The 25,582-nt window shown below is 37.2% G+C and overlaps 2 protein-coding genes across 3 annotated transcripts; one reads left to right on the top strand and one right to left on the bottom strand.

Annotated features, from left to right (window-relative positions):
- Positions 1-91: 91 nt before the first annotated feature.
- Positions 92-6,172, bottom strand: gstz1 (glutathione S-transferase zeta 1). 2 transcript variants are annotated; one of them, XM_051869436.1, is made up of 10 exons: positions 6,154-6,172; positions 4,530-4,575; positions 4,143-4,194; positions 3,980-4,047; positions 3,421-3,501; positions 3,214-3,339; positions 2,533-2,608; positions 1,236-1,288; positions 856-905; positions 92-266 (listed from the first exon to the last, which is right to left on the bottom strand). In XM_051869436.1, the coding sequence occupies exons 2-10, from the start codon at positions 4,557-4,559 to the stop codon at positions 140-142; spliced, it is 663 nt and encodes a 220-aa protein (XP_051725396.1). In that variant the 5' UTR covers positions 4,560-4,575; positions 6,154-6,172; the 3' UTR covers positions 92-139. The 2 variants fall into 2 exon arrangements, with proteins under 2 accessions (XP_051725396.1, XP_051725397.1); XM_051869437.1 differs by lacking the exons at positions 4,530-4,575; positions 6,154-6,172 and adding an exon at positions 4,275-4,456.
- Positions 5,392-24,935, top strand: aldh6a1 (aldehyde dehydrogenase 6 family, member A1). Its single transcript, XM_051869430.1, has 12 exons — positions 5,392-5,557; positions 6,167-6,211; positions 8,086-8,160; positions 8,889-9,050; positions 9,463-9,541; positions 11,258-11,560; positions 11,665-11,786; positions 14,243-14,432; positions 16,145-16,326; positions 16,651-16,830; positions 22,017-22,115; positions 24,309-24,935. Exons 1-12 carry the CDS (start codon positions 5,519-5,521, stop codon positions 24,411-24,413), a joined length of 1,581 nt encoding a protein of 526 aa, XP_051725390.1. The 5' UTR covers positions 5,392-5,518; the 3' UTR covers positions 24,414-24,935.
- The last annotated feature ends 647 nt before the right edge of the window (positions 24,936-25,582 follow it).

The following is a 25,582-nucleotide window of genomic DNA, read 5'->3' as shown; positions in this document are numbered from 1 at the left end:
AATCCAGTCTTTTCACCAAAGCAATAAATGCAGTACTTTGCGATAAAGAATCTGAACTGTCTTACCTTTTTAATGAAGAGTCTCACAACTGTTTATCAAAGTTATCAATTTATTTATTTCATTATGGATCATTAGAAAATTATGCCCGCAAATCATCAGGAGTATCAGGCTGATGTGATGGATGACTGACTTTGAAAGCATCGATCTCAATTAAGGTCTGGTTTAATCGTCTGATAGTAGGGAACTGGGACATATCCACCTTGAACCTTTGGTAAAGGATGGTAGAATTAATGTTTATGTTTTGCAAAACTCTATAGAGTGCAACAGTGCTTGCTCACTTTTTCAGAAGCTTTGGTTCAGGAAGTCTTTTTCCCCCCTATTCATTTTTCACATGGGGGTTTCAAAAAAGTCTTTGTTAAAAAGGCGTAATAACCCATGAACCAACTCAACCAGCTACAAGGTGAATCATAAACATTACAAAATTTGATATGAAGAAAAAAAGTATTTGAAAATCAGACAAAAATACAAAGGTACAAGAGCTCTTGGTGTGCTTTGCTTGTTTAAACTCCCCGATTGGTGGGATTTTCTGTACAGCATCATAGGTAATGTTTTTCACCACGGATTCTGGAGTTAAACACTATTATTTTAAAACCAAGTTGAAATAGTTCGGGCTGACGGCATTAGCAGAAGCAAATACCATGGATTAACAACCTCGTAGCTCACAGTAGGTCTGTCTTTAAAGGTTTGAGTTATAATTACAAATAATTTTCCCTATGGAGAAATTGAATGGAGGTTTTGCTTCCGGAACCCGACTGCTGCACTCTGTAATGTTAGCTTTAAAGAGAAATGTTGTACCTTTCGGCGTTGTAGACTTGAGGCACAAGACAAATATCTGCCATGGATATCTAGAGGATGAAAAGTGTAGCAATATGATGATTTCAAAGCAAAGCTGAATTTATAATTCTAATACACTACTGTTCAAAAGTGTGGGGTCTGTAAGATTTTTTTTTTTTTTTTTTTAAAGGAAAATACTTTGATTCAGCAAGGATAAATGACATTTTGTAGTAATATTTCACAATATTATGGTTCTTACTGTATTTTTGATCAAATAAATTGCAGCCTTGGTGAGCATAAGAGACTTATTTCAAAAGCATTACAAATCTTACCCACCCCAAAGATTTGAATATACCATATACTGTGATTTATATTGATTATATTTGATGAAGTATTATTACCTCATCACCTACACAGTATTTTCCTGCTGTCTGCTTCAGGATAGGCTCCAGAGCTTCAAATAACACACAATAACATTCCATTATACAATTAAAGCCATCAGACATGTTAGAAAAGTAATTGGATCAAAGATAAAAACAAATAACCTGACGGTTTATATGACGGCAAGATGTCACTGCATTCAAAAGTCCTTAAATGGTTAGTTCACCCAAAAATGAAATTTGTCATTAATTACTCACCTTTATGTTGTTCCAAACCCATATACTTTGTGAGCAAAAAAAAAAAAAAAACCGTTGTAAACACAGTGCAGCACTTCTGGGTTCTATGTCAGAACGCCGGCTCAGTATTGGCCGCATGCGTCGTGGTGCTCACTTGAACACCGTCAGAGACTGAAGGTCTTTGCACACTGAGTCCGAAATTCGCATCCGAAATTTCCGTACGTTGTGTCAATCACGTTTACACGCTGCCTCCGAAACTTTCGTCCATCATAAAAAATTCGGATCGGGTTCGATTTTCCACGTTTTTCGCATCCGTGGCACGCATTTTGAGAGACGATTCAGAGCCACCGTACAAGCAAACGCCAAAATCCAGAATGCCATCTGACAAGTTGATACAGCACAAAGCAGCAGCACTGTATGACAAACAAAGTGTGGAATACAAAGAGACAAAATATAAAGACAGATTGTGCCAATAAGCATCAAACTGAGCCACTGACATCCTGAAGTAAACTTTGAACTCTCTTTCCCCTCTCTCTCCACGCAATCTCGGGATTGGATGGACCCAATATTTCCTCTTTTTAAGAAGAGAGGACAACTAAATCATTCTCACTGCTTGAAGACTCCATTTTGTTTTCTTTTGCGAATTTTTTCGCAACGGATTCATTAATACGCATTGGACTCAGTGTGCAAGGTGTCTGTGCGTGACGAATTTTTAGGATCACAAATACGACAAAACGCATATGAAATTTTCGGACTCAGTGTGCAAAGGCCTTGACACGGAAGAGAAGAAATTGTTGAATGAAGTAGTATTTTTTTTTTTTGCACACAAAATGTTTTCTCGTCGCTTCATAAAATTAAGGTTGAACCACTGTAGTCACATTGACTATTTTAGCGATGTCTTTACTACCTTTCTGGGCACTGAAAGTGGTAATTGCGATTCTTTCTATAGGAGATCAGAGAGCTCTCGGATTCCATCAAAATAAAAATGAGATGGAAGGTCTTACGGGTGTGGAACGACATGATGGTGAGTAATTAATGACAGAATTTTCATTTTTGGGTGAACTTTAATGAAAAAACTCACCCCCAAATCCTCGGTTGATGAAATGCTGAGCCCACTGTACCTTCTCTGCTCCGATTTTCTGAATCACATACAGATTCTGAAATACAGCATCATTAAAAATAATGGGTCATTAATGTAATGTTTGACTGACATTCCCTAAAATAAAGCACTGATGCACAATTCACTTGTAGGGGGAAGTGTTAATAACTTTTCCATGTGATTGGACATGAATTTTACCTCACAGATGATAAAATGAGTGGAAACTTTTTGTTAAAGGAGCGACCTGGTAGTGATGGAAATATAGGGGTTTGGGCTCTTTACATTTGAACCCAAAACTTTTTTAAAAAATGTGTCTTTATAGACATTCTTTAAAGTCACTATGAAATTAAAATTGATAATTTTTGTTTTTATGGAATATTGCAGTATTATGAATGATTTATCCGTTCACATCCTTTTTTTTTAAATTCATGTGCCCTTGCAGCATCTCTTCTCTGATGACGTGTTTACTGGCACGAGGGCGGGACAACCTGTCACTCACATGACATCACAGCAATAACAAACCACTTCCCCATGAACAAAATCAAGCCCCGTCCTACATTTTTTTGTGTTCGAAAAGCCGTTTCACTCAGATATACATCACAATAGGGAAGAAAAGACTTCCGTTTCATGCTGACTTTAAAAATAATCTCATGTCTCACTCACCTGGAGGGGCTGGATCCCGGATGCGATGATGTCACAAATGATGCGCACGTGAGCCCGCTGCTTTGGGTCTGCAGGCAGGAGGCGGGGCTCTGGCCGAGTTTCCTCAATGTACTGGATAATGGCCAACTGTGTTAAATAACAAATCAATGTAAACATAAAATAATATCATTTCTGTGTGCTACAAAGCAGGAGAACCCATGTTCTTACCGACTGAGACAAGGTTATGCCATCGATGGTGACTGCAGGAACTTGCTGCATTGGATTTATTGCCTTAAACTGATCTGTGAGCTTGTGAAGAAGACTACTCAGTTAAGAGAATTGAGTTAGTGCCAACATGGAATGCTATAGATCAGAGGCTTTCAATCTTTTAGAGGACACAGACCACCAAATATGATCATCCTCACGAGGGTTATCAACATTTCTTCTGCTGAACACAAAAGAAGATATTTTAAAGAATGTGGGTAACCAAACAGTTGATGGCACACACTGACTTCTACAGTATTTTTTTTTTTTTTCCTACTATGGAAGTCAATGGGTGCCATCAACTGTTTGGTTACTCACATTCTTTAAAATATCTTCTTTTGTGTTCAAGAGAAGAAAGAAACTCGTACATATTTGGAACCACTTGAGGGTGAGTAAGTGATGACAAAATTTTCATTTTTGGGTGAACTATCCCTTTAACGGTCCACAGTTTGAAAACCCCTGTATAGTCTAGATAACGCTAGATGAATATTAATAATCCAGTGCAGAGATTTCTGCAATATACCTGTTGCCCACCATCCTTGATGAGGTTTACTGGTTTTTGCTCATATTCAATGCCTTTCAATGCAAATGCTAGAAATATTAAAACACATTTAAAAGTACATTAGAGAAAACTGACATTTGATTAGATTCAAGGAATAGAATGAACTGATGTCTTCAAGACTCACCTATCCGCACTCTCCAAGAGCAAGAACTCCTAAAGTATCCATAAAGAACAGGCTAGAACATTAAAATACATCAGTCAAATAATGCATTACAAACAATAACTCAGTTTAAGATAAGCAACAACATATCTGAACCTTTGCTTGTGTCTCCATGGTGTTCATATATCAGTTCTGTAACTACTGAAACTATGCAAGAAAAAACTACTACTACTTGGTCAACCAATGGGATTCAGCACCAAAAATCCTCCTCCTGGCAGAGTTTCTCGTGACTAAGCAACTTCAATGGACTTCGGAAGACATCGGGAAATGATTTCGTCTGTGTGTGCGTTTAGATGTCTATCATCTCCCATCTGCAATGTTCAACCAAGCATAGGGGATTTATGCATTTACCTTGATTATACGTGCAGCTGATGCACTCATATTAGATTGTTGGTCCCTGAGAAGAAAGGATTTTGTTTGAGATGACACATACACAGTGATGCTCTGCCTATGAGCTCATTAAACACTCCTTCTTATGATTCGATTCATGTTGAGGATTCAGTCGAACAGATTCGCGAACCGTTTAAGATGACTTTATTTAGGAATAAAACGTGAGAAATTGTAAACGATTTTTGGAATCATACATATTAAAAATATTAAATAAATAAATAAATAAATAAATAACATTATTATTTCTTGTTTTTGGAAGTCATATTCTTATTTGTGTTAGCAATTTTGACAAAAATAAAATGTATGAACAATAAACAAACAAAAATATAACATGTAACATTATCTAATATAACCGTTTTGCCACCAAAAAATTAAATAAAAATGCCGCGCTGCATGACTCAAGTGAATCGTTTTTATTATAAAATGAACCGTTCGAACGAACCGAATGCTAAAATGATTCAGACTTCTCGATGCACACTGTAGTTCAAAACAGCGCATTCATTTGACTTTGAGTCAAGACTAAATGGTTTGGAGGAAATAAAATGCATAAAAATGATATTAAAAATAACGTTTTTGTCGTATTACATAAATTTGTCACACGTCTTCAGTCTATGTAATTAATAATTGACAGATTTAATACCCTATCTCTTTCTAGGCAACTGAGCTCTCGCCTATGATCTGTGTCTGCGTCATCAAAGAAACGCCTTTCAACAAACGCGCGCTGCCATTGGTGCATCATCCTACATTTCTAACCAATAGATTGCACGAATTTGGGGGAGTATTTGGTTTTGGCATATAATTGGCTGTTTGAACACTACATCCCGCCCATTCTTAAAGTGACAGTAGGACAAACGATTCTTCTGCAGGCTGCAGATCTCGGCGTACGTCCTCTGGCGGGGGTTGGACGCACATTAGGGGGGTGAAAACAACATTAATCTACGAATTCCATCATGGCAGCGACATTAATGCGTTCCCTTGTAAAGAAGAGGGTAAGAAACACAAAAAGCATTGCATTTTTACAGCCATGCACATAGTATGAGTTTGAAGTTGCGTTATGTTGTCAAAGTATCAACTTCACGGTCAAACACCACGAGCAGATACGTTGTAGCCACCCTGAAAGCAACTATTTATATAATACACTATAAAATTACAATGAACGATGTTGCAGGGATTGCAAGAAGTCGCCTAATCGCCGCAAATCCATGAACTTTATTCATATTATATCATTTCGCAACAGTTAACGTGGTCAAGTTCATACGCGCTAAGTGCTACTAGTGTTATCAAAGTCATAGAAAGCATTTGACTTCATGCATTAGTCCTTGTTAAAGTTTGAGCAACAGTGAGTCTAAATCAGTCATATTTGCTGCACTCAGAAAAGCAGCTTCTCTGTATTTAAAGAAAGACATTTTCATATCCACCTTTATTAAAAGCTACATAATCCATTAGTTTCCTTTCTGTGCTGATTATGAATCAGGTTAAGTGTAAGAGAGGAGAGCAGCAGTTTTATATGAGGTTTAATATACTGACTGACATTATTATTAGAAATTATCTGCCCAGAGACAGTTGTGTAAATACTGTACCTTACCCCTGTTCTGCAGGTTCCTCTTCAGATGGGACGCATGTGCTACTCCTCCTCCTCTGTGGTAAGTTCACTGGGCATGTGAGCACAAGAGTTGTGCTTATTTGTGGAAAGGGTGTTTGGGCTCAAAAGAAAGTTAGAACGTTTGTCTAAATATGTCAAAAGATATTATATAACAAAGCAGGCAATTTGATTGTGGAAATATTGCTTGTATATCTTATTGTTCTATGTCTTCAACCTATAGGAGTGTTCCATAAGCCTTTAACCTGTAGACAACGTAAACATCCAATGAAACCTTGCCTCATTTTAAAGACAACCACACTTGTGCTGAACCTTGCACTAACGCACACTGTATGACTCAGATCAGATCTATTCTAGACTTTTATTCACCTCTATTGAGAGGAAGAAAACTAAAGTAGTCTTATTACGTGTAAAGGCTGGAATACACAATAGTACGCTCTTAAAAATAAAGGTTCCAAAAGTTGTTGTTTTTTTGTAGTGTAGCAATAGAAGAACCATTTTGGGTTTCCCAAAGGTTCTTAAAGGGTTAGTTCACCCAAAAATGAAAATTCTGTCATTATTACCCTGTTTACCACAACTGATGTGAGTTGATGAATGTTTATATGTGAATAAAAGACTAAATTCAATCTGTTCATCATATAAAGTGATCGAGTCTCTTCAGAAAATTTGGACTAAACCGCTCAATTCATATGGATTAGTTTTACGATCTCTTTATGAACTTTTTGAAGCGTCAGAGTAGTAGTTGCGTAGTTGTCTATGGAGGGACAGAAAGCTCTCAAGATCAAAAATATCTTTATTTGTGCTCCGAAGATGAACGAAAGTCTTAGGGGTTTGGAACGATGTGAGGGTGAGTAATTAATGACAGAATTTTCATTTTTGGGTGAACTATCCCTTTAAAAAAATAAAAACAAAACAAAACAGAAAAAACACATTTTTTTAGTGTGGAGAACATTTTGCAAATCTAAAGATTTTTTTTTTTTTTGCCACTAAAAAGAACCTACTGTACAATGGAAATGTTCCATGGATGTCAATGCTAATAAAGAACCTTTATTTTTTAGTGTGCATGACTTAAAAGATTTTAAAACACTAGGCATCATACACTTGCTGAAAAATGGACGTCATATAGACTAAACGACTGAGGATCACACACTACCAGACTTTGAAGTCGTTCAGAACAAACTCATGCAGAAACATGCGCCTCGTTGCTACGTGACACATGACAAATGAAAACAATGTTCTAACATCAGATCAAAATATCAAAATGTTTGATATCGTCCGACTGGATGGAATTATAGTCTGAAGCTATGAATTTGGAGTCTGAGGGATTTTCTGTGAAATCGATCAACTCAAATCTGCAGACTGACTGACTTTTGGCAACTAGCATCAAGTCCTCCAGACTGTAAATAAATCGAGGCAAAAATTGGTTGCACTTTATCTTGATGGTCCACTTTAGACATTCTGCTAACTATAAGTAACTTTGCAACTACATGTCAACTAACTCTCATTATTAGACTGTTAGGTTAGGTGTTAGGGTTCGGGTTAGTAGAATGAGTTGACACGTAGTTACAAAATCACTTACAGTCAGTAAAATGTCTGTTGGAGAACCATCAAAATAAAGTATTAGCAGATATTAAGCAGACATACTAATACTCTAATGACTGCTAGTTGACATGTAGTTGCAAAGTTACTGATAGTTAGTAGAATGTCTAAAGTGGACCATCGAAATAAAGTGTAACCCAAAAATTCGGTCAGAAGTCATTTAGTGTATGCCAACCTTAAGATGCAAGCTATTTCCTCATCTATGACAAAACATCCTAGTGTTGTGGTGTCAAATCATTGTTAAAACTTTGTTTATATGTTGTTTTATTTTTGCTTTTTACATTAATTGCACATAATTTTCTCTGTGTCCTTCCTCAGCCCACCACCAAGTTGTTCATTGATGGAAAGTTTGTAGAATCCAAGAGTCCAGAATGGTTGGACATTCACAATCCTGTAAGTTCATACTGTACAAGCAGACATCTAATGCTTTTGCTGAATTTACACGAGAAGAGATAATGTACTACAGCAGTTTAACAGATTACATTCATTGACCACGCTTACACCAAGTTAAAACCCATTAGATTAATGTGTTTTAATCACATGTGACTAAACAACACAGCGCCTGCACTACTTAGTTATACCAGCAGTCAGTATATTCTACAGCTTCAGTGATATTGCTCTTGAAAATAATTACTCAATGACTATTACCAATGTGCAAAAGGGGCAATAGGGAAACCATTAAGATTAACCAGGTTCTTGAGCTTTGCTTGGTCTAATCTGCTTTGCTCAGAAGAAAACCCAACCCATAATAATTGCCTATTTGTTTCTTAACTCATTTGCACTCTATATTCCAGGAACTCTGGTTAATATCACATTAGATCAGTTTAAGCTGTCTCGGTTTACGGTGGACTTTTCTGAAGTTGCTTTGGCAAACATTTTAAGATAATTCTGGTGTTTTTATTATGAATGAGTGAATCTTATGTTATAAAATACGTCGTTCTGAATGAATGAGGCATTTATATAGCTCTTTCTTATGTACTCATGTACATACAAAGCGCTTTACAATCATATCTGTTAATGTTTGTTAACAGCAAGAACTGTATCAGCACTTTTCAGAGAAAAGGGCACAAACCAGATGCAGTGTCTCTGTGATTGAATTATAATGCTTGTGCTCTCCTTAGGCCACCAATGAGGTCATTGGTCGAGTGCCAAAGGCCACACACGAGGAGATGTTGGCCGCCGTGGACTCGTGCTCGCGGGCGTACCATACCTGGTCCGAAACTTCCATCCTGGCCCGCCAGCAGATCTTCCTTCGCTATCAGCAGCTCATTAAAGACAATATTGTAAGTTACTGCTGCCTTTACGATTCATCTTCCAGTCAACACTTGACTGGATGGTTGAAGTTTGCATAATTTAGATCTCATTTACTACAGTAGTTCCTGTTCTACACACTTGCTGTGCTTGTTAAATATAGATACTAACAGCTGTGAACCTTCAGTTGAATGGTATTAAGTGCGTTCTCATGACAGTAAAAGAGTTCTGTTTTCAGTAACTGGATTATAGTTTAATAGAATTACGCAAATGGTTACAGATAGTCCTTTATTGATTTGTAATGTGAATAATTGAAAATAAAATGAAAAGCACTGCCTGTTAAGGCTGCATGATTTGGGGAAAATATTCTGATTATTATTATGATTAATCATTCTGCCCTACTGCCTGCTAAATTTATAATATGTGAATTGATTTGTGTTTCAGAAAGAGCTGGCCAAGTTGATAACCCTGGAGCAGGGTAAAACCCTGGCTGATGCTGAGGGCGACGTGTTCAGAGGACTGCGTGAGTCTCTCTTGTGACTGTTCTTGAGTGAATCTGTAATAATATTGAGGCCACTCAACATCATGTTAGTTAAAGGGATAGTTCACCCAAAAATGAAAATTGTCATCATTCACTCACCATCAAGTTGTTCCAAACCTGTATGAGTTTCTTTCTTCTGTTGAACACAAAAGAAGATATTTTTAAGAATGTTGGTAACCAGAGAGTTGATGGTAGTCTTTGACTTCCATAGTAGGAAAAAAATATTATGAAAGTCAACAGCTACTGTCAACTTTCAGGTTAACAACGTTCTTCAGAATATCTTCTTTTGTGTTCAACAGAAGTAAGAAACTCACAGGTTACAGGTTTGGAACAACTTGATTGTGAGTAAATGATGACAGAATTTTAATTTTTGGGTGACCTATCCCTTTAATTCCTGTCAGAATGTTTTAATTTAAGTCTGTAGAACATTAAAAGGATTATTGTGTGTTATTTTCAACCTAATGATTACAGTATGTACCAACCCATACTGCAGCTACTACAGACAATCATTTTGACTTGTCTTTTAATATATGTTAGCAAACATGATGTGTTTACAGTAAACGGCTTTATAAAGGAGGGTTAAGCACCACAAATGTGTAATAGAATAAACTGTGAGTGTGTCTAGATATGTCTAGTCTTTTAAGTCCTGTCATGACCAGCGCGAAAAGTAAACCTGCTTATTATGTGTCAATAGCTATGTTTCCATCCACCTATTTTTATGAGCACCTTTTCCATTAAGGGACAATATTTGCCCCTAAATTGATTCTTCCAGTGCATTTTTTTTACCTTTTATAATTACCTTTTTATAAAATAATGTTTTAAATAAAAAATGTTTGGAGAAATATGCAATGATGGTAAAAACTTTGTGATACTTTTAAATATTAACGTGTATTAGATGTTAGTTAATTAATTAATTCTTTTATAAATTGATCAAAAGTGACAGTAAAGAAATTTATAATGTTAAAAAAAGATTTTATTTCAATTAAATTCTGTTCCTTTAAACTTTATTCATCAAAGAATATAAATATTATCATGAGTTTCCACAAAAATATTAAGCAGCACAATTGTTTTTAACTCTGATTGATGATAATAATAATAATAATAAGAAGAAGAAGAATTGTTTTTTGAGTAGCAAGTCAGCATATTAGAATAATTTCTGAAGGATCATGTGACACTGAAGACTGGAGTAATGATGCTGAAAATTCAACTGCCATCACAGGAATAAATTACATTTTAAAACATTTAATTAGAATAGTTATTTTAAATTGTAATAATATATTTTTATTTAATATATTTATAATATATTTTTATTTTTTAATGCAGTGAGCATAAGATGATTCTTTCAAAAACATAAAAAAAAAAAAAAAATCTTACCGAACCCAGACCTTTTAACGATAGTGTAACTTTGCATTTCTACTTCTAAACCCATCTGACACTTTCCTGCTAATCTTCCATCTAAAGTACATTCACTATAATGATGTTTCCGTTTCCGTTATACACACTGAGAAATAAAATAAACAACATGGAACATGTCATAATAGTCATTACGTTAAAAATAACCTGGGATATTTCTTTTTTAGTGCTACAGATGAGGTGTTGTTGGCTGTTAGAGCCAAAAAAAAGTCTTCAACCCCATAACTGCACATTTTGTTTGTGTGCTTTCACATTATTTACTCTAGTTGTTTGTTGATCTTGCAGAGGTGGTGGAGCACACCTGTAGTATCACATCCCTTATGCTGGGTGAGACCCTCCCCTCTATCACTAAAGACATGGACACGTACACATACCGGTTGCCCATTGGCGTTTGTGCCGGTATTGCCCCCTTCAATTTCCCTGCCATGATTCCTCTGTGGATGTTCCCAATGGGCATGGTGTGCGGGAACACCTATTTAATGAAGCCCTCAGAGAGAGTGCCTGGCTGCGCCATGATGCTGGCCAAACTGCTGCAGGACGCTGGCGCTCCAGATGGAACATTAAACATAATCCACGGACAGCATGACGGTATGGAAAATTGCACAGAAGGGTTATAAATAATTTGGCCGGATTATGAACTAGATTGTGTGTGCAGATAACTAAATGATTTTTTTTTTCATGTGTTGTTATAGCTGTGAACTTCATCTGTGACCATCCCGCCATCAAAGCCATCAGTTTCGTTGGCTCCAACCAGGCTGGCGAGTACATCTATGAGAGAGGCTCCAAAAATGGCAAGAGAGTGCAGAGCAACATGGTTAGTTCTGAACATGAAACCATATGATAGTCTAGTCTGTTCAGTTATGAACAACAAAATCATACTGGGGCATCCTCTCCAAATTTAAAATGTCTTAACTTCTCATTCAGTAGTTCTTTGGCTAGCATTGTGTTCTTTAAGGATACCACAACGTTGCACATCTATCAACATGGTTCATTATGATTGACTCTTTTAAAATTTTTATGTAAAATTACACTGTTTCCATCCACCAATTATTAATGTGCATTTTGGGATATCACATAAAAAATGCTGGATGGAAATGCCATAATGTGCCAAAATTCTAAAAAAATGCTCATAAAAATGCTTAATTGAGGCGGAAATTTTTTTTATCCAATAAGACAGGCGCATAAACTACATTAGAAACACATTTACTGAATAAATCCCTTGATTCACAACAAAAAATGGTGACTTTGCCTCAACAGTGGATGTGATTTGTATAACTGGGCTAACCAGCAGATCAGTTTCATTATACAGCACCTCAAATGTTGGTTTGATCATTCTGAAATGCCTGAGCCTAAGTCTGTCATCAAAATGATTGGTTTAATTCCCTCCCAGAAGCGTTTCACATGATTGTGTTCCCAAACACCTGTCATCCGAATGCAAGAGAACATGACCGCGTTTATTGCGTTTGGTCTGCACGCTCTGAGATGCAAGTTACTTATAATGATGTGGGATTGCAGCAGCTTCTAATTTTATTACATATATTTTGCACCAATTTCCGAGGAAGTGACGATTTTATTCTTTTGAACACATGGGATGGAAACACTGCTTTGTTCGCAAATGTTTTATGCAATATTCCAATTTTACGCACAAGTTCAATAACATACTGATGACGCAATATTCATTTTTGGGTGATCTGTCCCTTTAAGGCAGAGCTCGTTTTTTGCTTTTGTCAGACCTTTTCTGCTTTTTCGGCCGTAAAGGTACTGATTCTCTTGTTGTCTCCGCTGGTTAATTGTCTAATTTTCCCTCTTAGCATCACCAAAAAAACAACACTATGCTACAAGCATATCTACAGAGACAGCAGCCAATAAGCATTCGGATTAGTGAATATTGGTCACATTATTTAAACATAGCAAAGTAAGGCACCGTATTTAATTTACTTATTATTGTGAAAAACTTGAATTGGCACCAAACTGCTGAATGCATCTTTAAAGGAACAATAATAACAGAAATTTAATTTCATTATCTGTTGTTTCAAATCCATATTACTTGGAGTTATTTTCACAGAATATGAAAGGTGGATTTTTGAAGAATATCCTTGTCGCACTTTTCAATAAGATGATAGTGAATTAACAAACATTTTTATTGATCCATTTCAAAAAACTGGTCTAAATGATTCATTCATGAATCCATCTTACTGATTCTCTGTCTTTATCGCTCTATAAATCAGGGATGGGCAACTTCAGCCCTGGAGGGCCACTGTACTGCAGAGTTTAGCTAAATCAAACACACCAGAACAAGCTAATCAAGATCTTCAGGAATACTAGAAAGCTATAGACAGGTCAGTTTTTATCAGGGTTGAAGCTAAACTCTGCAGGACAGTGGTCCTCCAGGACTGAAGTTTCCCATCCCTGGCCTAAATGAATTTGAAGAATTTGTCAGTCAATAACAACTTTGAAGATATTGCAGTGCATGAGCCGTATGGACCATTTTGTTGTATCGTTATGGTGTATTTGCACCCTTTTTGAAGCTTTATAGCTTTCATGTGCTTTCAATATATAGAAAACTTTTCTTTAAAAATTCACAGAAGTGGAGGTGAGTAATTAACTGAAAGCAGTGATGCTAATAATCGAATATTTGGTAGTGTGACAAAAATTCAGCTGTTTTTAACTCTCAGCAACAAGCGGTTTCCTTCCCCAGCACTGATCAGTAGGTCAGTATCTGTATCTCAGCACAACAGTAATGTCCAGATGGTGGCAGCATTTGGTTACAAATGAATCTGCACCATTCTGGTACATTCCCTATCCTCCATAATGAGGCTGCAATTTTAGTCCGACTCAAAATTTGACAAGGAAATTAGCAATCTTTATTGCTTTGACTATTAGCATGACTGACTCACAGACAATGCACAGCAGTAAATTAAGTTAAACTGTAGAAAAATATATAAGTTAGCAGTATACAGATGCCTTGGATTTCTAATGTAATAGCGTATCCCACCTCCTTAGCTCTCACTGCAGATAAATTTCCTCTTTTGAAACCTTATAACAACCACCTCCACTACCACAATCCTTTTCATTTCTTTGCATGATATGAACTTGAATTTTGAATTTGGATCTTATGCCAGTCTAATAGCTATTCAAGATAAACAGTAGTTTTGGCATTTGTCCCTCACTTGTACTTTGCCTATCTCCAATCATTGTGTTAGTGCTAGAATTTGTATTTTGGTAAAGATGTGGAGTTGCCTTATTAGAATCTCATCTTCTGTCCACCAGGGGGCAAAGAATCACGGAGTGGTGATGCCTGATGCCAACAAAGAGAACACACTCAACCAGTTGGTAGGTGCTGCTTTTGGAGCAGCAGGTCAGAGATGTATGGCACTTTCCACGGCTATCCTCATAGGAGAAGCCCGAAACTGGTTGCCTGAACTGGTTGAACGTGCAAAGAGTCTCCGTGTCAATGCAGGTACTTGAGCTTTATTATATTCATCAGTTCTGATCTTGATGTACCCCAGTATTACACTCCTTTTTTTTTGTTTGTTTTTTTTTGGCTTAACTGCTTTTAAAATCACTTTTTTGGATATCTTTAGACAGAAAATTTAAACAAAATGACACACACACAGCCCGACAATTTCAATATCATTTCACTCACCTAGCCTATCACTTGAAGCAAACATCCATCCTTCTGTCCTTATAAATGTCTGTGTTAATAGAGCTCGTTTGGCCGTTTAGTGAAGCTGATTGCTGTAGCCTATATCCAACTTCTTATTCATCTTTTTTCTCAACACTAACTGCTGAAAGTGAAATAATCGATGGTGACTGGCTAATTTTTTTTACCAACGGAGGCAAAAGTGTCAGGCTATGGATTTTGAGTCCCCTTGCCCTTCTCTGTCCCCTCAGTTGGTGGTTCTGACTTCAGTAATATTTTATGGTGTTTCAGTGGTGAAATTACAAACAAGAAATTCACATTCTGAGACATGAAATTAAACGAGTAACTGGGAATTTTATTAACATTAAATCATTTTTCTCCCATTTTCACCTCAAAATTTTGGGTAGGCTGTGCCTCCCATGACAAGCTACTGTCCGTTTGTGCTTGCGTTCAGTAGAGTATTTCTATTTCGTTTACTGTTTCTTTTTGGTGGAATGATCTTTCCAACCCCATCTGGACAGCCAAATCCCTGTGCTATACTGTACCTTAAAACTATTTTACCTTAAAATATTTTTTTCATGATATTCATTGAATAAAGTCCCTCTTCTGCAGTTTCACTCAGTTTTTTTTCTTTCTCTGAATTCATGTAGTTTGCTTTATCCCTCTTTTTTGGCCTTTTTTGTAGACCACCCATGCCTTCATGACCACACCTCTCCCTGAGCAACTTAAAACATGTTCAGCTCACCCAGAGGATAGACGCACTATTTGTCTTGGTCATGCCACAAAGTTGAAGCACATTTTGTGGTATAAAGGGGACCAGAAATTAGTATGGGCCGATCAAATGTTTGGGGGAAAAAAAAGTCTGCCGATGAAAATTGGAATTGTAATCAGAGAAACTAAACCGCAGCAGCTATTCTGAAACCTTAAAGCAGCCATCTAAGACAAACTGCCTCAGGGTATCTAAAATTGTGCGTGTGGCTGTGTGTTTATTCATGTGTGTGCAAGTGCATATGGATATGTCAGTGATTGCAAGTTCCTTTGGTTATGACCCAGTAAAAAGGGGTAAATTAAAGGAAAGTAGTCCTCTTCATCCATCTATTCAGCGAAAATCAACAAAACAATACAGAAACCCTTTCTCCAACATTTAGGATATATAAACTTCTGGTTAACCCAAGTAAACTGTTGTTTGGAAGGGAAACCACAAAATTTTCTGCCAACTGTCTACCTAAATCATCTGCACTACAGTAATGATTCAGCAAATTAGTGCATCTTGGTTGTGCTCTGAATTGCTAACATATGAATTCACACGTTTATGTGGTCATGAGATTTCTTCCCATTCATTATATAATGAATAGTGTGTTCATTCAGCTTCCGTTACATAGTGCCACATATGATGACAGTTCAGACTAAAAACATGTTAACAAAAATCAAATTATAATCAGAAATGGCTATGATTCAGGTATGTTTTGTAGAAACTTCTTAAACATGTGTTTTTTTTTTTTGTCATTTTCCATTTTCTATTCTGCAAGGTGACCAGCCCGGAGCTGACGTGGGACCTCTTATCTCACCTCAGGCCAAAAAGCGAGTGAACAGCCTTATTCAGAGTGGTGTGGATGAGGGCGCCAAGGTGCTGCTTGATGGCAGGAATGTGAAAGTCAAGGGTTACGAAAACGGGAACTTTGTAGGACCAACCATCATTAGCAATGTTACGGTGAGAGCCACAATATCCGCATGTTCATCCCACTTATTCATGTCATTCCAAACCTGTATGACTTTTTTTCTTATGTGGAACATAAAAGATATTTTAAAGAATGTCTTTTTATACAGTGAAAGTCAATGGGGTTCAGAGTCTTTTTGGACCCCATTGACTTTCATTATATGGACAAAAACTGTTTGTTGAAATATTATCTTTTGCATTCCACATACAGGTTTGTAACATGTAGGTGAGTAAATCCCAATTAAGTTGGAACATGTCAATAGGATGCAAAGGCTATGTAATGTTAAATACCTTCTGTTTGTGCTACCTCAATTTCAGCCTGACATGATGTGCTATAAGGAGGAGATATTTGGACCTGTATTGGTGGTTCTGGAGGCTGACAGCTTGGATGAAGCCATCAAAATTGTCAATAAGAACCCATACGGCAACGGAACAGCCATCTTCACCACCAACGGTGCCGCAGCACGTAAATACACCCATGAAGTTGATGTTGGTCAGGTGAGATTTCTTTCACTTTTGGCTAGGTTTATGATACACATTGTGACGCATCAAACCATCACAACTGGACTTCAGCTTAAACGCAAGAAATATGCCATCGAGAAACGAGGATTTGGTTAAACTGTTTCTTTTTTGGACTGCAAGAAATGGGAATGCTTGTATTAATTCAATTGTGAGAAAAAGAATTGTGGTATATCAGTATCTGATTATATACACACATCCCTACTAATTATTTCACCATCATAGAGCAGAGTAACACTGTTGAAACAGTATCTGTGTGACTTGAGATAGGTACATGCAACCTTTGAGAGACCTTTCAGACCTTTGAAAGACCTCGGTCAGTCTACGTCTGGAAATCTCCCTCCTTATAGACGGTGTAGACATGTTGATGTCCAGTTATGTCGTATTAGGCACCTCTATATGTCATGTAGGCTCTTGACAAGACCATTGTAGGTGAAGAGTTCCAGCCACACCTCTAGAGTAAATATTAGAATGTGAAGTAAATGAAATGTGTAAAATCCCCTTGGCGCCACTCCTCGACTGAAAGCCGAGAAGCACGTTTCAGATGTAAGTGTTGTCTCTTTAGCTGCCATAAGTAACACAAGCCCTCCTTTAAAAATGTAAGTAAAAACGGTATGAAAAAAAAAAATTCCATTTGAACTTGCCTTGTTTGCCACATATTTTAAAATGTACGAAATACAGCTGCGACCACTAAACATGCACACTACAAATAGTTCACAGCAAATATGTGCTTTTTAATTAAACTGTGCCAAAATATTTTGCTTGTACAGTCCGGAGGCTGAAATTAAACTCAAAAGGGATCCCTTGCAACCTGTTGATCTGGTGGTTATGCAAAAACGGCCCCGTTTTACCCCGTTTGTTTGCCAGTGGCGAGCCTCTATGCCGTGTGTTTGCGATTCACATGCTGGAGTACATGGCACGGGCCATGTGCTGAGCTGGCCTCTCAAAACCCCTGCACACAAGAACCTCCTTTTGCTTTTTTTTTTGTTTTTTTCCTCCGTCCACTCCCTCACGAGTCACCTTCGGCCAGAAGGCTCAAATTGTGCAAGAAGCTCTGCCAGTTTCCAGTCTCACCCCACTCCAAAAACAAAATGTTTTGTTTAGTGATTTAGCCCCTTTCACACATACAATCTTTACTGGTAAATTACCTGTAAATTACTCATGTGTGAACAGGACCTTTTCAAAAATACTGGTAAATCAGTTCTGGCAATTTCCCATGAAAGGAAGATGTAACATTACCAGTAAATTACCAGTATGATGCTCTGTGAACGCAGAATGAAGATTACCAGTATGAGCACATACGAAGTCAGAACACGTTGACGTAAGAAGTCTGCTTTGGGCCAGTCATGAAATTCTTATGACGATGATGTGATTACTCCACGCTGTTTACAGTAAACTCCGCTGCTTTTTAACCCTCTGGGATCTGAGGGCCCTGACAACAGTCTCATTACACTGTATTCAGCACAAACTGGTCTACAATAATATGTGAGCAACATGCTTGTACATATATCTAGAGATATATTATTCATGTCTGTGTGGCAGGTATTCACTGAGTTTTGTTTCATTTTTGTGACGTGCTCCAGAAAAAAATTCATGGACACCGAGATGGCATAAAGCACACCCGTTTGTTTTCTTTATTTTACATAATCACAATGTTTTGTTTTGGTTGTAAGTGGACACATAAAAACCCTTTACAGTTTCAAATAATGTATTGCTTTTATCTGTATGAACATAAATGACAAAGTATTTTAAGTAGATTTTGCTGCTATGTGAAAAGAATTCACCAAAACACACCGGCCCATTCGTCGGCCCCTAGAGGGTTAATGGTTTTTCTATGTAAATATGTGCTAGATGGACATCTTTGACCGTTGCGCCACGTCTTGCAGCTTTTTCAGCATGTCACGCTCAAGGATTGCTGTGTGAAAGGGGCTATTCTCTGCATTCATCACTTTTCTCAGCTGGTACACAAACAAATGATTGTGGCTTTCAGTTGTGTGTCAGCTGCCTTGTCAACAATTCAATAGAATGAGCTGATTGTTCCAAACTTTCCGTAGACAGTGGTTGAAGCCCAACACTAGCTTGTTCCCAAAGCAAAGATGTCCATGGGTGTTTCTTCAACTTCAGGCACATTTATGTGCCAGGGTTTTATTTGTTGTCATATAAAGATAATATTAAAAGCTACCTGGGAATTTTTACCATGCCTTCATTTATATTTGCTATATTTCAAATGCCCTTTGTGTATAGTTTTACCATTGTCGCATACCCAGACTTAAAAAAAAAAAAAAAAAAAAAAAAATTGAGTTCAATAATGAATTTAAAGGATTAGTCCACTTTTAAATAAAATTTTCCTGATATTTTACTCACCCCCATGTCATCCAAGATGTTCATGTCTTTCTTTCGTCAGTCGACAAGAAATTAAAGTTTTTGATGAAAACATTCCAGGATTATTCTCCTTATAGTGGACTTCAATGGCCTCCAAACGGTTGAAGGTCAAAATTACAGTTTCAGTGCAGCTTCAGAGGGCTTTAAACGATACCAGACGAGGAATAAGGGTCTTATCTAGCGAAACGATCGGTCATTTCGAAAAAAATACAACTGTATATGCTTTATAAACACAAATTAACACCTTGCACGTGCTTCCGCTTTCCGTATTCTCCAAAACGCTTACTCTGTATCATGTCCTACGCCTTCCCTGTTCAACTTACGGAAAAAAACTAAACTGGCGGCGCGTTCGTTCCGTAAGTTGAATAGGGAAGGCGTAGGACATACAGCGTAAGCGTTTTGGAGAATACGGAAAGCGGAAGCACGTGCAAGGCGTTAATTTGTGTTTATAAAGCATATACAGTTGTATTTTTTTCGAAATGACCGATCGTTTCGCTAGATAAGACCCTTATTCCTCGTCTGGTATCGTTTAAAGCCCTTTAAATCTGCACTGAAGCTGTAATTTTGACCCTCAACCGTTTGGAGGCTATTGAAGTCCACTATATGGAGAATAATCCTGGAATGTTTTCATCAAAAACCTTTATTTCTTTTCGACTGACGAAAGAAAGACATGAACATCTTGGATGACATGGGGGTGAGTAAATTATCAGGAAAATTTTATTTAAAAGTGGACTAATCCTTTAAGTTCAATTAAGCTATAAGCAGCTCTACAGAGGAAAATAGTGTCTTTATTCATTTCGAGTCCATTTAGTGTTGACTCAGTTCGATTCAATAAGTGTCGATTTTGCAAAATTAGTCAAATATGAAACAAAAATGAATTAGCTATAATGCAGTTCTGCAGAAAACAGTGGTTTCTTTGTCCAGTTAATGTTTTGTTCTCATCCAGTAGTGTCAGTGCAGTCAAATTGATAGTGTCTTTTAAATTTCAAATAAGCAAGCCAGAGGCGACAGTGGCAAGGAACTCAAATTCCATCAGGTGACAGAAATGGAGAAAAATCATTGGGAGAAACCAGGCTCAGTCGGGAAGCCATTTGTCCTCTGCCCAAATGAACGAACATGATGTGATTTACGATTCCAGGCTGCTTCACAAGTCAGATTGTGGATATATATCGTCAAACCGTCATTAGGTGGGAGGGGAGTTGTAGTCTGTCTGGCAGAGCTGCAGTTTAGTCTGTAGTGGACGAATAGCATATCAATAACTGTAAGCATGACAAAACTGTTTTGTGGTCCTAGTAGGTCCTGGCATGACGGGTTCATAGCTGGTCATAGGGGCCTGTGCTGAGGTGTCTGTGATTTGTGTGTATTCAGAATACAGAAAAAGGCTGGCTATGAAATTAGCTAATCAAAGGAGTCGGCCATTTTGTTCCAAAAATGTAATTTTCGTTACAGAAAGTTATTAAACATTTGAGATGTGGTGGAAATGACACGGTGAAGGGGATTTTCTTTTTCTTCCAGAAAAAAATACAATTCTTCTTTGAAACTAGTATGTTAGACATTAGATGTGTTTTTAAAGGGTTAGTTCACCCAAAAATGAATATTCTGTCATTCTCTCACCCTCATGTCGTTCCACACCCGTAAGACCTTCGTTCATCTTCAGAACACAAATTAAGATATTTTTTTTATAAAATCCGATGGCTCAATGAGGCCTCCATTGCCAGCAAGATAATTACCACTTTCATATGCTTTCGGGTTTGGAGCGTGTGTCAACCTGCCAAAGTCACTTGATTTCAGTAAACGAGGCTTCGTTACGTCAAGTGTTTCGAAATTTCAGTGGTTCACCACTGGGGGGGGGCGTGACTTTGGCAGTTTGATACACGCTCTGAACCACTGATTTGAAACAAAAGATTCATAAAGCTTCATGAAGCAGTGTTTTGAAATCGCCCATCACTAGATATTGTTGAATAAAGTCGTTATTTTGTTTTGTTTTTTGCCGCACAAAAAGTATTCTTGTCACTTCATAACATTAAGGTTGAACCACTGTAGTCACATGAACTGTTTTAAATATGTCTTTAGTTGCTTTCTGGGCATTTGAAAGTGTTAATTATCTTGCTGTCAATGAAGGCCTCACTGAGCCATCAGATTTTATCGAAAATATTTTAATTTGTGCTTTGAAGATGAACGAAGGTCTTACGGGTGTGGAACGACAATGTAATTAATGACAGAAATTTCCATTTTTGGGTGAACCAACCCTTTAAGAAAGTGTTTTTTACAATCCATAAGGCAAAAGTGCTCAAGAAACCTACTGTATGTCAGAAGAAAGAAACAAAAACCACTGGGAAGATTGTCCTGTTTTTGCTTGCTATCTAGTAAAGGTTAACACTAAATTTAAACTGTAGTTTTGTTAAACTCCTATTTCTGGACTTTAATTGCTACATTGACATTGAAGCACAGTAGGCTAGCTCTTCAATACACAATGGAAAGGTTGGAGCTACACTTGTATGGTGAGATTTCTAAGTTTACATTTGAGCAGTGAGACGAACGTGAAGCGGTAATGTATAGAATATACAAACCGTCTCTCCCACATGGTGTCTAGCAACGTGAGGAAAGCATACAACTTTCTGCGGCAGACAAAAATGCGTTTGCGTCTGACGGGTACACTGTTGTCTTAACTGTCATCAGGGTGTGAGTGTGTCAGATATGTGAGATGCAGTGAACATGACTGCTCAAGAGGGCAAATGCAGCTGACCTCTGAGACATCTGTTAATGTACTGCTCCTTTTACAGATTGGAGTTAATGTACCAATCCCCGTCCCACTGCCCATGTTTTCATTCACCGGTTCCAGAGGCTCCTTCAGGGGTGACACAAACTTCTATGGAAAGCAAGTAAGTATTCATCTCTGGATATCCTAACATGAATTTAAAATTATGAACGATAAATGAGCAATTAATTCCTGACAACACTTTAGATTGGCAAAAACAAATTTATTTGGAAGGAATTTGTTTAAAACATTGTTTTCATTAATAATATTGCATTCCCTCTGCAATAAATTTGACAGTATTATTCATGAAAACAAATGAATTGTTGTATATTAGATTCAGGTTTTAAAGGGATCATGACATGAGAAATCAAATTTGCCTTGATCTTTTGGTACCAATATAACATCCTGCAAGTTTCAGAGCTTAAAACATCCTTCTAAACAAAGCATTTAAAACATCTAATTTAAAAGCTCCAAAAACATCTCGTTTGGGATATTGTGGGATTTGTGATGTCACATAGGCGAATACATTTACATATGACTGCCTCCAGAGCAAGACATTGATGAATAGATATAGACCTTGTGTAGCCCCGACCCTTTTCAGCGCTGCGCTCATTGTGTTCTGTCTTCCAGTTTGTATTTTCACTACATGAAGGTAAGATCTTACAGATTTATGAATGAACCTCTCATTTTAAAATCTTCCCAGTCTACTGACATTTGTTATGACATCCACTTTAAGCATTACATTACTCATGATAATTGTCGGTAACTCTACAATAAGTAACTCCACTTCACCAGCTAATTACTTTCGGACAGTGATGCCATAGAAATTTACAGAGTTACCACAAAAAAAGTTCAAAAACAAAATTCTAAAGATGGCTGTACTCTTGTTTCTCTGGCACAAAAGGTCTATACGTCATCGCACCATAGGCCCCGCCCACTGGCTTTCAGTCACTTAATGACTGACATTTGCCTACACAATTGCCTATGCAATGACGTTAGCCTTTCGTAACATTGGCTATTTACTGACAAGCCTTAGGCCGTGTGTCCACCAAAGCATTTTTTCCAACGGCTAGCGTACTTTTCCAATTGTTTTCAAGCATTTTTTAAACGCCAGCAGCGCAACGAGGTGCTGAGTGTCTTTGTCACGCTCAAGCACTGAGTGATCGGCATTTTTTTTTTTTACCGGTCGCCTCGAGTTGAAGAATGTTTAACTTTGAGTAAAACGCTGCGCTCATCACTGTCACTTTTTAGCTAGCCATCCAATCAGAGTGAAGGAGGGGTGGGACAAATACAACACCGACCAACTGTCACAACATTCTTGCTGTTAAACGACATCAACAAGCAGAGAACGGAACAAAATGGATGAGAAATTAATATTGCTGGTCTCCAAACACACATAGCAAGTACTCTACATTGTGTCGACATTTTAAGTCTGAAACAAATTACCTGCAAAATCAGTTATGTGTCGTGAATATTCCGTATCATAGCAACAAAGCGTCTCAACTGAAAAAAAAAAACGCTGCGCTGCTGAAGCGCTCTCAAGCGCTCACAGATAGGCATTTTAAGCAGAGTGTTTTCGGCTGTTTGGTGGACACGGGGCCTTAAAGGAGTCGCCCCTGAGAAATAGATCATTTCAGACAGAGAGTTGGAATGAAGGTTAAAAAATAGTTTTGTTTGTTTGTTTTTTCTCGCATATATACAGTATTTGTTTTTTTGTGCAAAAAAAACTTCATTAACTTTATAAGTGAACCTCAAGGAACATATTAAAATAATTTAAAAAATCCATGTCATGACCTCTTTAAATTAATCAGATGGTAGAAAAGTAGAGCACTTGGCAAGAATACAGTTCTTTCAATTAAATACAGAAAAGAAGACTCATTTCAATTATACAAAATAAATTGGAAAAAATGACCAAACTGAAAGAACCATTTTTAAGAACTTGACGTTTGACATTCTGCCCTGGAAAAAAGTGATTTGAGAATGATTGTCCACGTCATATCTTCCCCAAATGTCAAATTAACCAGCCAGTTTAAAATCAGGGCACATGTTGACATGGTCCATTTGGTTTACCATGTTTTGTCTCCAGAGTTTGGCTGTAAAATTTGTTTTGGTATAAAATGTCATCAGCTGTAGTTTGTCATAAAACAATGACTGACATGTTTTGACACAAGTGGTTTATTGCTCTCGCCAGCATACGTTTGCCAGCCACCTGCCATTTCTCATGTGATGTCATTGTCATTTTGGGAGGGTATTAAAAAGATGACTAATCTTGAGTCATTGTTTAGTCTTAAGTATTTTGGTATTCTTTCCATCACAGGGCATTCAGTTCTACACACAGATCAAAACTATTACCTCACAGTGGAAGGCAGAAGATGCAACACTGAAGTCCCCTGCCGTTACAATGCCAACAATGGGACGTTAAGTGTTAATCACCTGTATAAATTCCGCCCTGCCCCCGAAAATCAGTAGTTTTAGTTTTAACTACTGAAGATGGATATTTTCAAAAGAAACTGTCCTTTTCACAGCTAAACTGTTGTATCTAGTTAAATAATTCCAAAAAAGTGTTTTTCCCCCTTACACTTCAATAAGTTCGATAAGTAAAAATCAAACAAATGTAGCACATATTGCCCTTTCATTGTATAAAACATCTAACACTGTCAAATGGTTGGCAGTTTGTTACCCTGATATAGTATAAGTTTCTATGTTTCATAAGATAATGACTTCACATTCAACACTAAATTTACTTTGAGTGTTGACAAACTGTATTAAGTCTACAAAAAGTGTTACAGTTTCTAATATCTGTAGCTAACTGGCTTTTCTGAACTGCTCAACTAGCATTATTTCTGGTTAAATTTGAATGTCTATATACAAATGCAACATTTGTGAACTGTTGATGAATAGAAGACTGTTTTGGGCTGTTTGCCTCAATAAACAAGACAATGAATTTGTTCTTGTTGAAGTTACTTATTTGTTTTTAGTAGCACTTGCTAAGGTAACACCGGGTGCACACTATAGCTGCATCTCAATTCGCATACTATTTGTCCTAAGTAGTGTTTGAAATTAGTATTAGTGTGTCCCAAATCGTAGTATGTTGAAATGAGTATTCCAAAGATACCTGGATTCCAAAGATAACTTTTTCCGGTTAGAATCCAAAGTGCAGATCCGTGCTCACTCTAACCGCTAATATTGCTCACAACCCATTTCGTGTTGGACGAGGATTGATTAGAACTACAAACACAAATAAAATGTGTTAAAAAAACTACAAACATGGCAGATGTGCGAGTCCGACGGTTAAGTAGAGAGGTTTAGATAAAGGGGTTTGAGTGATTTAATAATCACTATCTAAACTGATATAAAAAGATATTTATTCAATGTTATTCACATTATATTTAATCTGCAACAGCATTGTGAACTTTTATAAAGATACGTTTGGTCATTGACTTTTAAATGCATCATTATGCAAACTGCAAACACATGAGGAGAGTTTTCCACATGAAAGACCCACGACTGGCAGATCAACGTGCTACTGCATTTCTCTCCAAAATGGTAGGAAATTTAATTAAATTGAATGGGGAGGACCTTAAAGGGTTA

The sequence above is a fragment of the Ctenopharyngodon idella genome, chromosome 17 (genome assembly GCF_019924925.1).
Source record: "Ctenopharyngodon idella isolate HZGC_01 chromosome 17, HZGC01, whole genome shotgun sequence".
NCBI lineage: Eukaryota > Metazoa > Chordata > Actinopteri > Cypriniformes > Xenocyprididae > Ctenopharyngodon > Ctenopharyngodon idella.
The sequence above is the reverse complement of the archived record's forward strand: the minus strand, read 5'-3'. Positions and strand labels throughout refer to the sequence as shown.